Source organism: Geotrypetes seraphini, chromosome 4, assembly GCF_902459505.1.
Source record: "Geotrypetes seraphini chromosome 4, aGeoSer1.1, whole genome shotgun sequence".
NCBI classification, from domain to species: Eukaryota; Metazoa; Chordata; class Amphibia; order Gymnophiona; family Dermophiidae; genus Geotrypetes; species Geotrypetes seraphini.
Genome location: NC_047087.1, coordinates 183,268,028 through 183,282,879, shown reverse-complemented (window position 1 = coordinate 183,282,879; position 14,852 = coordinate 183,268,028). Strand labels below are relative to the sequence as shown.

Genomic DNA, 14,852 nt, shown 5'->3' with positions numbered 1-14,852 from the left:
ATAAAGAAATGATCCCACCACCATCTTTGCAAAACTTTGGAGGCAAGGGTGACAATGGTGGCTGAGAAAAGTAACATATTAAGCTAAGATTAAGTGAGATATTAAGTTTACATAAGTTGGATGTAACCTATACATCTAAATTTGATGCTTTTACTTTGTAGGGGATTCCTTGAAAAAGCGTTAAGCAAAACATAGATTCTATGTTGGAGAGTCTACTCCTGCTGTTGAATTTAAGATGGCACTACTCAAAGAAATAATTAACTGTTTTCAATAAGTCTCTTTATAAAATATATTTAAATGAGAAAAGAGCAATAAGATATACTTAAAATACTAAGATTTATTTATTTTAAAATTTTCTATCTCACTTATCTCCTAAACGGGTAACAAATTATTACATACATAAAATAAAACAAACTCCATACAGTCACCAATACATATTAAAAATCTGCTTCCTTTAAACATGCCATCTTCTAGTAGATATAAAGTGAATATGAGTGAATGACTAATGAAGACGCTGGTGCGTTAGCCTGTTGAAAAAAAAGTATTCGATTTCTACAGCGGCACAATTGAGGTCACTGCTCAAATATTTAATTCATTTGAGATTTGAATGCCTTGAAGTGAATGCTTGATATTTTGTGATAAATGGAATACTTCAAAGAAAAGATTATGTGCTTTTGAGATATCTGTTAATTGAATAAGAAACTCATAGCATATGATGCAACATATATATTCTTGATCTCACACTGTCCTTTCCATTTTCTCAGCACAGACCAGACCTGGACATACTCCCCAATTACTGGAGTTGCCATTGAAGCCCACTCCAACCATTCTAGGTTTGTCTAGCCATAATTGGGACATAGACTGTAGAAGTCTGCCCAGCACTGGTCTTATTTCCCAAATCTCCAATAGAACCTACAAAAATTATGAAACAAGCAAGATAAAATTGTGAGGGAAACTAAATAATTTGCTCAAGATCAGTGGAAAATGGCTGGTCCCCTTCACAGCACATGAGTTAAGGGAGGATGGGACATATCATGCTTCCTTACTGGTTCTCCCCAGTTCCGCCTCAGGTCAGTGTGGTCCCAGGAATACCAGGGATCTCTTTCCTGCTGGGATTTCTCTGGTAGCTTGGGATAGTCACCAAATCTGTTTGAAAAAAAACACGTCGTGAAACTGTTTTAATTGTAATTTTAGCATATTGTGGTCTGACTTTAAATGTTTTAATAGCCACTGATAAAGGGACATATTATTAGCTATACAAAGAGGGTGAAATACTGTCCCCGAGACAATAGAGCATAACAAAAACCCAAATCCTTCATTTATGGGACTTCCCTCAAACCAGAGGACTATCTGTACACTTTAAATAATCTAAATAAAATAGAAACAGAGTATCAAACCAAATCTCTAATTTTCACTGAATCTGTACCTACTGTTTAATCATCTCTGCTTAACCAGAACAGAGCTGGAAAAAAAATTTCAGATTATCTGTTCAGAATAAGAGTTCAGTGAATAACTCAATACAGTCACTGACTCCAGATCTATGAGAACATAAAAGCTAGTATCTGGAATATTTGGTGTTGACAGTATATACTTGGGATTTATCTTTCTTTGTTTTAAGCATGCTTCAAAGTACTAGCAATAAATCGAAAAACTGCACTGTTAATGTAGGAGCACTATCCACAACGGAAGAAAATGCCTCAGGTATTATTATGGCAGAGCAAAAAATACTCAAACTTCCTCCACCCACATCATTGGCAAAAAAACTTCCTAAGGGAATTTGCAAAAACCACTACTCTATTTTTGCAGGACTTCATTCATTAGCTACTTCTTAACTAATTGTGAAGATGTAAGTGATACAACATATAAGCCATTATTATCCACTTCCACCAATTTGAGGTAGATTAGTGCTTCAAAGTACTTACATCCAACATTGTTTCAACAGCTTGACAGATTTCAAACTCCTGCCTAATTGTAGCCAAATACTTCTTGTGGTCTGGAAAAATAGGAATGTGCAGATATGCCTCCGTCAGATCCAGGGAGACAAAAAATTCCCCTAGTGCCACCGATGCAATCATCAACCTTACCATCTCCATTCGGAAATGTAGTATCTTGAAGGCACATTCACTACTTTGAGGTACAGAATCGGACTCCAGTCTTCAGAGCTTCTCTTGGGCATGATGAAGTATGAGTATCTGCTGGAGCCTAAATCTTCTCTGGGACGGGCTCTATGGTTTCCAGAGCTAGCAATCCTTGCACTGTCACTCTAACTTTGGTCACTTTTTCTGGCTTCCCTGCTGGGGAGTCTATAAAAAGGTCCAGGAGGAGACAAAAGAACTTGAGCTTGTACCCCTCCCAAAGCCCCCAAATAATGTGGAAGCTCGGTTGATGTTGTGATGTCATTACCACTTCTTGGGAGCTGTGGCTGAGCAAGATCCTGAAGATTGGAAAAGGGGTTGGGATTTGAATACCGCCTTTTTTGTAGTTTTTACAACCATACTCAAAAGTGGTTTAAATACAGGTACTTTAAGCATTTTTCCTATCTGTCCCAGAGGGCTCCCAATCTATCTAATGTACCAGGGCAGTGGAGGATTAAGTGATTAAAACAAACTGGAGAAAATATTTCTTCACACAACGTGCAATTAAACTCTGGAATTCATTGCCGGAGAATGTGGTAAAATCAATTAGCTTAGTGGGGTTTAAAAAAAGGGTTTGGAAATTTCTTAAAAGAGAAGTCCAGAAGCCATTATTGAAATGTCTTGAGGAAATCCACTGCTTATTCCTGGATAAGCAGCATAAATTCTGTTTTGGGATCTAGATAGGTACTTGGGACCTGGGTTGGCCACTGTTGGAAAACACGATACTGGGCTTGATGGACCTTCGGTCTGTCCCAATATGGCAATTCTTATGTTCTTATGACTTGCCCAGGGTCAAAAGCAATAGTGCAGGGCTTGAACCCACAAACTTAGGTTGTAGCTCTAATTACTAAATCGTGTTTTTCTACGGCTGGGCCAGCCCTATGGAATGCCATGACTGGTAACTTGAGATTTTACAAAAACTTATTACAATTTAGAAAACTGCTTAAAACCTACCTCTGCACAGGTATTTTTTAAATCTAGGATATTACTATTACGGTAGTTCTAATCATATGCCCTTTTTTATGATGAATATGATAAAGTGTCTTTAACGTTTGCTCCGCCTTTTGTCTGTTTTATATTCTGTTTGTTTTAACTGTATTACCGTATTTTCACGTAGATAATGCGCACCCGTGTAAAACGCGCACACGGGTATAGCGCGCGAAAAACACAAATTTATGTACAGAAATTTTTATATACCGCGCACACCCGTATACCGCGCATGCTGCCCGACTCTCCTTTCGCCCGCCCCGACTCTCCTCTGGCCACCCCGATTCTCCTTTCGCCCGCCCCGACTCTCCTCTCCCCCTTGAAGTCCTGTCCCCACCCTGAAAGCCTGATGCCCACCCCCCCGAAGTCCGATTCACACCCCCCCGCAGGACCGCTCGCACCCCCACCCCGAAGGACCGCTCGCACGCACCCGCACCCCCACCCCGAAGGACCGCTCGCACGCATTCCCACCCGCACCGCACCCCCACCCTGAAGGACCGCTCGCACCCCCACAGCCTCCCGATCCCCCCATCATGTAGAAGCTCCTACCGGTGTCCTGCTGCTTCCTCTTGGCAGTCCCGACTCCCCGACACGATCGGGGCAAGAGGGAGCTCAAGCCCTCTTGCCCCAGCCAACCGCGGCACCCCCGACACGATCGGGGCAAGAGGGAGCTCAAGCCCTCTTGCCCCAGGCAACCGCGGCACCCCTGACACGATCGGGGCAAGAGGGAGCTCAAGCCCTCTTGCCCCGCCGACTCCCCGACACGATCGGGGCAAAAGGGAGCCCTAGCCCTCTTGCCCCGCCGACTCCCCAACTCCCCGACAATATCGGGCCAGGAGGGAGCCCAAGTTCTCCTGGCCCTGGCGAACCCCCCCCCCCCCCCCGCTAGTTGTTCGGGCCAGGAGGGAGCCCAAACCCTCCTGGCCACGGCGACCCCCTACCACCACCCCGCACTACATTACGGGCAGGAGGGATCCCAGGCCCTCCTGCCCTCGACACAAACCCCTCTCCCCCCAACGACCGCCCCCCCAAGAACCTCCGACCGCCCCCCCAGCCGACCCGCGACCCCCCTGTCCAACCCCCACGACACCCCCACCCCCCTTCCCCGTACCTTTGTGTAATTGGCCGGACAGACGGGAGCCAAACCCGCCTGTCCGGCAGGCAGCCAACGACGGAATGAGGCCGGATTGGCCCATCCATCCCAAAGCTCCGCCTACTGGTGGAGCCTAAGGCGCCTGGGCCAATCAGAATAGGCCCGGGAGCCTTAGGTCCCTCCTGGGGGCGGGGCCTTGGGCACATGGTCGGGTTGGGCCCATGTGCCTCAGGCCCCGCCCCCAGGTTGGACCTAAGGCTCCCGGGCCTATTCTGATTGGCCCAGGCGCCTTAGGCCCCACCAGTAGGCGGAGCTTTGGGACGGATGGGCCAATCCGGCCTCATTCCGTCGTTGGCTGCCTGCTGGACAGGCGGGTTTGGCTCCCGTCTGTTCGGCCAACTACACAAAGGTACGGGGAAGGGGGGTAGGGGGGTCGTGGGGGTCGGCCAGGGGGGTCGCGGGTCGGCTGGGGGGGCGGTCGGAGGTTCTTGGGGGGGGCGGTCGTTGGGGGGAGGGGGGTTTGCGTCGAGGGCAGGAGGGCCTGGGATCCCACCTGCCCGTAATGTAGTGCGGGGTGGGGGTAGGGGGTCGCCGTGGCCAGGAGGGTTTGGGCTCCCTCCTGGCCCAAACAACTAGCGGGGAGGGGGGTCACCAGGGCCAGGAGAACTTGGGCTCCCTCCTGGCCCGATATTGTCGGGGAGTTGGGGAGTCGGCGGGGCAAGAGGGCTTGGGCTCCCTTTTGCCCCGATCGTGTCGGGGAGTCGGGGGGCAAGAGGGCTTGAGCTCCCTCTTGCCCCGAACGTGTCGGGGGTGCCGCGGTTGGCTGGGGCAAGAGGGCTTGAGCTCCCTCTTGCCCTGATCGTGTCGGGGGTGCCGCGGTTGCCTGGGGCAAGAGGGCTTGAGCTCCCTCTTGCCCCGATCGTGTCGGGGGTGCTGCGGTTGCCTGGGGCAAGAGGGCTTGAGCTCCCTCTTGCCCCGATCGTATCGGGGGTGTCGCGGTTGCCTGAGGCAAGAGGGCTTGAGCTCCCTCTTGCCCCGATCATGTCGGGGGTGCCGCGGTTGGCTGGGGCAAGAGGGCTTGAGCTCCCTCTTGCCCCGATCGTGTCGGGTGTCGGGACCGCCAAGAGGAAGCAGCAGGACACCGGTAGGAGCTTCTACATGATGGGGGAGTCGGGAGGCTGTGGGGGTGCGAGCGGTCCTTCAGGGTGGGGGTGCGGGTGGGAGTGCATGCGAGCGGTCCTTCGGGGTGCGGGTGCGCGAGCGGTCCTTCAGGGTGGGGGTGCGAGCGGTCCTACGGGGGGGGGGGGGGGGTGAATCGGACGTCGGGGGGGGGAACTATGTAAAAAAAAATTTGTACAACGCGCTCACACGTATAAGGCGCAAGGGTATGCGCGGTACGTAAAAACCACGTATAACGCGCGCGTTACATGCGAGAAAATACGGTAAACTGTGTATGTAAATTATGAGCCAAATCTTTGTCTAGAGTTACATAAGAACATAAGCAGCGCCTCTGCTGGGTCAGACCAGAGGTCCATCGTGCCCAGCAGTCCGCTCTCGCGGCGGCCCAACAGGTCCAGTACCTGTGCAGTAATCCTCTATCTATACCCCTCTATCCCCTTTTCCAGTAGGTAATTGTCTAATCCTTTCTTAAACCCCATTACTGTACTCTGCCCTATCATGTCCTCTGGAAGCGCATTCCAGGTGTCCACCACACGTTGGGTAAAGAAGAACTTCCTAGCATTCGTTTTGAATCTGTCCCCTTCTATCTTTTCCGAGTGCCCTCTTGTTCTTTTATTTTTTGAAAGTTTGAAGAATCTGTCTCTCTCTACTTTCTCTATGCCCTTTATGATCTTGTAAGTTTCTATCAAATCCCCCCTAAGTCTCCTCTTCTCCAGAGAAAAGAGACCCAATTTCTCCAAACTCTCAGCGTATGAAAGGTTTTCCATACCTTTTATCAGACGTGTCGCTCTCCTCTGGACCCTCTCGAGTAACGCCATATCCTTCTTAAGGTATGGTGACCAAAATTGGACGCAGTACTCCAGATGCGGGCGCACCATCGCCCGATACAACGGCAGAATAACTTCTTTCGTTCTGGTCGCAATACCCTTCTTGATTATACCAAGCATTCTATTCGCTTTCTTAGCGGCCGCTGCACACTGTGCCATCGGCTTCATTGTTGTGTCCACCATTACCCCCAAGTCCCTTTCCTGTATACTCTCCTTCAATAATATCCCTCCCATCGTATAGTTGTACCTCAAGTTTCTGCTTCCCATATGTAATACCTTACATTTCTCAACGTTGAACTTCATCTGCCACCTCGTCGCCCATTCCCCTAGCTTGTTCAAGTCCCTTTGCAATTCTTCGCAGTCATTTTGAAAGAAACGAACTTCTGAAAACCAGCCAACATGGTTTCTGCAGGGGAAGATCGTGCCTGACTAACTTACTGCACTTCTTCGAAGGAATTAACAAACAAATGGACAGAGGAGACCCCATAGACATCATATACCTAGATTTCCAGAAAGCCTTTGACAAGGTGCCTCATGAACGTCTACTCCGGAAACTGAAGAACCATGGGGTGGACGGAGACGTGCATAGATGGATCAGAAACTGGTTAGAAGGTAGGAAACAGAGGGTAGGGGTGAAGGGCCACTACTCAGACTGGAGAAAGGTCACGAGTGGTGTTCCGCAGGGCTCGGTGCTCGGGCCGCTGCTTTTTAACATATTCATAAATGATCTAGAAACAGGGACGAAGTGTGAGATAATAAAATTTGCGGACGACACCAAACTATTTAGTAGAGCTCGGACAAAGGAGGACTGCGAAGAATTGCAAAGAGACTTGGACAAACTAGGGGAATGGGCAGAGAGATGGCAGATGAAATTCAATGTTGGGAAGTGTAAAGTATTGCATGTGGGAAGCAAAAACTCGAGGTATAATTATGTGATGGGAGGGAAGTTTTTGAATGAGAGTGCACAAGAAAGGGACTTGGGGGTGATGGTGGACATGACGATGAAGCCGACAGCACAGTGCGCAGCTGCCGCTAAGAGAGCGAATAGAATGCTAGGTATAATCAAGAAAGGTATTACAACCAGAACGAAAGAAGTTATCCTGCCGCTGTATCGGGTAATGGTGCGTCCACATCTTGAGTACTGTGTCCAGTATTGGTCACCGTACCTTAAAAAGGATATGGCATTGCTCGAGAGAGTTCAGAGGAGAGCAACACGACTGATTAAGGGGATGGAAAACCTTTCATATGCTGAGAGATTGGAAAAACTGGGACTCTTTTCCCTAGAAAAGAGAAGATTAAGAGGGGATATGATAGAGACTTACAAGATCATGAAGGGCATAGAGAGAGTAGAGAGGGACAGATTCTTCAAACTTTCAGAAAATAAAAAAACAAGAGGGCATTCGGAAAAGTTGAAAGGAGGCAAATTCAAAACTAATGCTAGGAAGTTCTTCTTTACACAACGTGTGGTGGACACCTGGAATACAATTCCAGAGGAAGTTATAGGGCAGAGTACAGTACTGGGGTTTAAGAAAGGTTTGGACAAATTCCTGCTGGGAAAGGGGATAGAGGGGTATAGATAGAAATTTACTGCACAGGTCCTGGACCTGTTGGGCCGCCGCGTGAGCGGACTGCTGGGCGCGATGGACCTCGGGTCTGACCCAGCGGAGGCATTTCTTATGTTCTTATGTTCTATAGTCCGAGCACCACTAAAAAGTTTGGTGTCGTCTGCAAATTTTATTATCTCACACTTTGTCCCTGTTTCTAGATCATTTATGAATATATTAAATAGCAGTGGCCCGAGCACCGAGCCCTGCGGTACACCACTCGTGACCCTCCTCCAGTCAGAGTAGTGGCCTTTCACTCCTACCCTTTGCTTTCTACCTTCCAACCAGTTTCTGATCCATCTATGTACATCTCCTTCCACCCCATGGTTCTTCAGCTTCTGGAGTAGACGTTCATGGGGCACCTTGTCAAAGGCTTTTTGGAAATCTAGATATATGATGTCTATGGGGTCTCCTCTGTCCATTTGTTTGTTAACTCCCTCGAAGAAGTGCAGTAAGTTCGTTAGGCACGATCTACCCTTGCAGAAACCATGTTCTGAAACAATCTCTGGCCTGAAGAGCTCCCCCCCACCCCCGGTAGTCCAAAAATTACCCCCTCCCCCAGGGGCTCAAGGTCAGCTGTTTGGCAAGGACTTTGGCTTATGGTCCTGCACATTGGCCATAAGATCATCCAGGCCTTTCCCAAAAAGTAACTGTCCCTTGAATGGCAGTTTACTCAGGGTCACTTTCAAGGAAGAATTCCCTGCCCACTGTTTGATCTATAGCATCCTGCGGGCAAAAATGGAGTAAGCTGACAGTTTGTTCACAACTATGAAAAGATCATACAAAGCATCAGCCACATCTATTCCAGTCATTAAAAATTGGAGATCTGGATCAAGAGATAAAAAACCAGAAAGGAGAAATTAATTTATTAAAGCAAGATATTGTATTGCTGAAGTCCGAAATACAAGAAGAAAACAAGGAACTTAAAACAATTAAAAGCAATCAAGCTCTACTTGTTAAAGATAACCTAATTATGAAAACAAAATTGGAAGATCTTGAAAATAAGACTCGGGCTAATAACTTGCATTTAATTAACTTTCCAAAAATTTCATCAATTTCTCCACGAGAAATGATAAAGCGCTACTTTCTGGAGATATTAACAATACCTGAGGATTCTTTACCACCTCTTACAAGGGTATATTATTTGCCCACAAGAAATCGGGATCCTCAAAAGAAAGAAGATGAAGGAATGTCACAGGAAGTACCTTTGGACGTTTCCACTTTATTGGAACAATCAGATAGAGAACTGGCTACTCCAGCCACTCTCTTACTGACTGTAGCTTTGGCTCCAGATAGGGACTGGATCCTTAAACTTTTCTTTAAAAATAGATCTAAGGACTTCCTGGGTCTCCATATTCAAATATTTCCTGATGTCTCAAGGGAGACTCAGAAGAGAAGAAGGGAATTCCTAATGTTGAAGCCAGGTGTGACCCAGATTGGAGCTTTTTTCTTTCTTAGATATCCATGTAAATGTGTCATTAGATACCGTTATTTTAAATATGTCTTTGTAGAACCGGCTCATTTGATTGCTTTTCTCTCTCTGAAGCATCTTGAGTGTGGAATACCAACCATATCTAAGTGATAATTAGCTCTGCGTCAGCACAGATTCAGTAATTTTCCTTGTAAAATTATTCTTCAAATTTAATTACTCTTTTCGTTAATCTTGGATCTAAAATTGAGGACTAGTGTGTGATTAAGATAAGAAATGTTTTTTCCTTTATACTTTGATTCATTATTAGGATTGAAAGTAAACCTAAATGTTATATTTTCTTGATTATACTTTCTGTACAAGTTATGCTTGATAACAATGTAAAATCTTATAAATAAACAAATAAAAAAAAAAAAATTGGAGATCTTTGTCCATGACAGGGTCCAGATCGTGGTACAACTTAGAGAGTGGCAAGCTCAGGTGATAAAAGACGCAGCTGTGGTCTCAGAGCCTTTTGTGCACAAATCTAATCTGTGGTATTGAGCATCCTTCAATACCACGTCACCTTCACTGGGGAAGGGAGGTACATTTGGCAACCTGTGCCATCAGTGAATCCACCTTTGCGGAATAAAAAGCTGGTTAAAAGCAGCATCCATCGAACAGAGCTTTGGCCATCCAAAGGGGCCCACCAGGTATTTCCCAATGATCCTTAAGCATTTCTGCAATGTCTTGATGCAAGGGAAAGCAAAACGTGATGCTGCTCATAAGCGAGCACTGCATGGCAGAGGACTGAGAAGCCTACAGCTTAAATTCTCGGAAGGAATCTGTGATCATCCCCATAAGTGCTGAAGGTTTAAACAACCTGCGCACAAGCTGGGTCCTCGCCAAGGTCCGGATCCTCCCTCAAATCTGGATCCTGCCCTCCCAGGGATGCAGCAGTAGCTCCTGCTATACAGGATCCTGACTGGGAGAGCAAAGGCATTAAAATAGAATCATCATCGTCCGATTCGTCTTCTGACTGAATGTTTCTGACCAGCGCATGGCACTGTTGCTTAGGAACTGTGCTCTTGGTTGGGGGGAACCCCAAGCGCTAGCAGGGCCACGATTCCAGGGGGATCCATGCGGCTCTTGTTAATCATATAAGCCTCAAACATAATATTAATAATTTCAGGGGGAATCCCTTGCCCCCGACATCCAGGACAGCCCTTATGGATGCTGTTTAGCTCCTTTTTGGGGTTTTCCAGCCATATAGCAGCTATGTTTCGCCAGGGATGCACTTGCATTGCTCCCCAGGTCAAATTTGGACTTTTTCCCTTTCCTCGGACCAACTGGATTCCAATACCCCCTGAGGGACCAGAGGGAGTTAAGCCAGTGACTTCTGCCCCCCCCCCTCACATGCTGTGCGGCGCGTGAACATTGTCATGAATCAGAGGTATCCTGACCCGAGTCCATCCCTCCTGTTTTTAAGCAAAATGGAGATGTTTTGAGGCAGATGAGGTTTTTAAATTCAAACTGGGATATCCAAGATGGCCACCGTGGCAGCAATTTTAGCGCCAAAAATGGCCTGGGGGTGCCACACTGAAAAATAATAGCAATTTTCGGATTTTAGAGGTGGGGAGTCAATTTCAAGGTCCCCCCCTAATTTGGTTTGTTATTGTTAATGCTATTAATATTGTTTGGTGAGAGTAGGGAGTGCTGAGAGGGGGGAATGCTTTCTAATGGGCCTTGTAACATTTAAAATATGGAAAGATGGAAAATTTTTAAGCATTTTATAGTAAAACTGTTGCTAAAGAACTGTAAGCTAAAGAACAGAAATGTTAATAAAGACTTAAATTTAAAAGCAATGCCAATTAGTAAAGCAAAACAAACCTGCCCAAGAAGCACTATCACCAATGTTTAATTTCAAAATTTTGTCTTTCACTTTTTCCATGGAAAGTCTCTACTGCACCAGGTATTTCCACAGACTATCAAAAGTTTCCCCACACCAGCTACATTCTGTTTCAATGTGTCCTGCAATTATCCACTATCAAGGGATGGGCCCTCACTTTAGTTCCCAAGTTGATCATCTGGACATAAGAACATAAATATTGCCATAGTGGGACAGACCGAAGGTCCACCTAGCCCAGTACCATTGTTTTCAACAGTGGCCAATCCAGGTCACAAGTACCTGGCAAGATCCCAAAAGAGTAAAACAGATTGTTGATGCTTATCCTAGATATAAGTAGTGGATTTTCCCAAATCCATCTTTTTAATGGCTTATGGACATTAATTTTAGGAAGTTATTCAAACCTTTTTAAAACCCTGCTAAGCTAACTGCTTTCACCAAATTCTCTAACAACAAATTCCAGAGTTCAATTATACATTGAGTGAAGAAATTTTCTCTGGTTTGTTTTAAATTTACTACTTAGTAGCTTCATTGCATGTCCCCTAGTCCTAGTATTTTTGGAAAGAGTAAACAAGGGATTCACATCTACCCATTCCATTTTATAGACCTCTATCATGTCTCCACTCAGCCGTCTCTTCTCCAAACTGAAGAGCCCTAGCTGCTTTGGCTTTCTCCTATATGGAAGTCATCCCATCCTTTTTATCATTTTTGTCACCCTTCTCTGTACCTTTTTTAATTCCACTAGATTTTTTTTGAGATGCAGTGATCATCGTTTCATTTATTCTTCAGTTATTGTATTATTTACATATTATGTTTCTGCAAAATAATTTTAGTTTTTGTTCTACAATTAACAAATACCGTTTACATCAATAACCATGGTGTACTCATATGGCTACATAATTTACTTCTCCCAGGACTTACATCTAAGACTTTAGCATGAAGAGGTTCCAGGACTTGCTCAGTGGGATTACCAAATGTAGTTCAACACTGCTCATATGACTAGCAGAAAATGCCACATCAAGATCTTACCCCATCCCATCATCTGGATAAGGTTCATAGTCCTCCAGTCTCAAGTTATATTTTTTGGCTGCGGCTTCCCTTTCCTTTGGTGTCTTTGGATATGAACCAGGCAACATGTCCTTGGAGATGCCTGAGGCTGGAAAGCAAAAAAATCTCACATTCAGAATATTTGTAAAGCATGTATTTTCTGCATCAGCTGTTTTTAAATTGGTTGAATTTCTGCTTCCAAGGTCAGCTTACTATTCTAAAAAGACAATAGGCTTACATGGGATTTTAATTTTTCACTCTTTAAAAAAATTTGCTCATAAAGTAGAAATAAAAATGAAGTCAAGAAGCAGAAAGTTCTAATACTGCTGAACCTGTGTAAAAGAAAGTAAACTCATATTGGATAAAATGCCCAATGATCGAAAATCATGATATGATATGATATGATCGAAATCTACAAAATCCTGAGTGGTGTAGAACAGGTACAAGTGGATCGATATTTTACTGTATCAGGATTTACAAAGACTAGGGGACACTCAAAGTTACAGAGTAATACTTTTAAAACCAATAGTAGGAAACATTTTTTTACTCAGAGAATAGTTAAGCTCTGGAAAGTGTTGCCAGAGGTTCTGGTAAGAGTGGCTAGCATACCTGGTTTTAAGAAAAGTTTGGACTATTTCCTGGAGGAAAAGTCCATAAACTGCTGTTGAAACAGACACAAGAGAAGCCACTGCTTGACCTGGATTGGTGGCAATGGAATGCTGCTACTACTTGGGTTTTTGCCAGGTACTTGTGACCTAGATTAGCCTCCGTGAAGACGGAATACTGGGCTAGATGGACCATTGGTCTGACCCAGTAAGGCTATTCTTATGTTTAAGTGCCATTTACAGAATCCCAGCTAGCGACGCCTATGACTTAGGTGACTGAAATGTAGGCGAAGGTAAAAGCCTATATTTCAGGCACCTAAGTTTTTGGAGGATTGCGCTTAACGGTACCTATCTTTTAGAGAATTGGATAGGTGCTTATTACACAATTAATTTTTTTTCCAATTATTGAGCCTATTAAGAGTATTTTGCCAAATAAAGTTAGGTGCCTGGCTTGAGGCACCCTTTTACAGTCTCAGACTTTGAATCATCTAGGATCAGAAAAATACCTCTTGTTCCCAATGCACACTGCTTTGACATGCTCTGCATATAAGGCAATATATTAAGTCTAGATAAATAATAACAATTTGATAGCTGTTGGACTTGTGAGCTATATATATAAGAAATTAAACTACATAAATAGGACTGAATACCTAAGCTTATATACAGCTTATATACAATATTCATATCCTTTATCTATTATAGGAATTCTATGAGCATCAGAGCTTTTACTGCTGTAGGCAACGATAAAAAAACCCTTAACATGGCTTAATAAAGGGGGGAGGGGGGTTAATTATTCTGTTCTCTTAGGATTCCATGGCTGGCGTCATGATTCTTGCAGCATGACCCACACAATTGCTACAATTGTTAAAATATTCTCTTCTATAGGCCCTCTTTCACTTTAAAAAAAAAAAAAAGGAAAACAGGAACCCAATAATAGTCTCAGCTATTTAAAAATGTATTTTAAAAGAGAAATTCTTAATTAGATTGGCTTTTTATTATGAGCATCAGAGCATTTACCTCACTGGCCCACAGTAGAAACCTCTATTGCGGTTTTGTAAAAGGAGACCTTAATTAAGTAGAACATACTTCTTACTAGCCCAACCAAAAAGGGAATGATGTGGAGACATGAAACTTAAAAGTTATTCCATATATTCACCCCTAAGTTTAACACACTTCGCACATTGTGTCTGAAGTTTCTTTAACCCTTTCAAAAAATACTCGATGTATGGTCACTGAATTACTGCTCCGCTGCTACAATCACCTCTGAATCACTTGAAAACTGTTGCACTTTCATATTCTTTTTAAGGTTTGGAAACAGAAAATAGTCAGATCAAGATCTGGCGAGTAGAGTGGATGGTCTATGCACTGAAATCCCAACTGCATCAAAACATCCATCGTTTTGCTAGCCTTGTGGGCAGGTGCATTGTCTTGCAAAAAGATTACTCCTTTCCACAGCTTCCCTCTTCTTTTTTCTTTCGATGCTTCTTTTAAATTGGCACAGCAAGTTACAGCAGTATTCTGCATTACTGTTCGGCCCCTTGAAAGATGGTCATTACACCACCTTCCTGAATCCTAAACACTTTGGCCATGACCTTTCCTGCTGACTTTTGGGTCTTTAATTTCCTTGGCCTTGGAGTGCCGCCATTGCATGGACTGTTGATTTATCTCAGGGTCATAGTGGTATAAACATGTTTCATCAGCAGTAATTACCGTATTTTCACATAGATAACGCGCACACGGGTATAGCGCGCGAAAAACACAACTTTATGTACAGAAATTTTTATATACCGCGCACACACGTATACCGTGCATGCCGCCCCGACTCCCCCGTCGCCGCCCGACTCTCCTTTCGCCCGCCCCGACTCTCCTCTGGCCACCCCGACTCTCCTTTCGCCCGCCCCGACTCTCCTCTGGTCCCGACTGCTCGTTTCCAGCCCTGCCCTGATTCTCCTCTGGTCCTGCCTGCTCGTTTCCAGCCCTGCCCCGAATCTCCTCTGGTCCCGCCTGCCGTTTCCAGCCCTGCCCCGAGTCTCCTCTGGTCCCGACTGCTCGTTTCCAGCC

At 45.0% G+C, this 14,852-nt stretch overlaps 1 protein-coding gene across 1 annotated transcript in view; it reads right to left on the bottom strand.

Annotated features, from left to right (window-relative positions):
• The window catches only part of NDUFB8 (NADH:ubiquinone oxidoreductase subunit B8), a 47,745-nt gene that overhangs the window by 26,640 nt on the left and 6,253 nt on the right, over positions 1 to 14,852 (bottom strand). Inside the window, exons 2-3 of the mRNA XM_033943024.1 lie at positions 12,169 to 12,295; positions 1,047 to 1,146 (exon numbers count right to left, since the gene is read on the bottom strand). Coding sequence (XP_033798915.1) covers positions 1,047 to 1,146; positions 12,169 to 12,295 — 227 coding nt within the window. The remainder of the gene's footprint in view (positions 1 to 1,046; positions 1,147 to 12,168; positions 12,296 to 14,852) is intronic.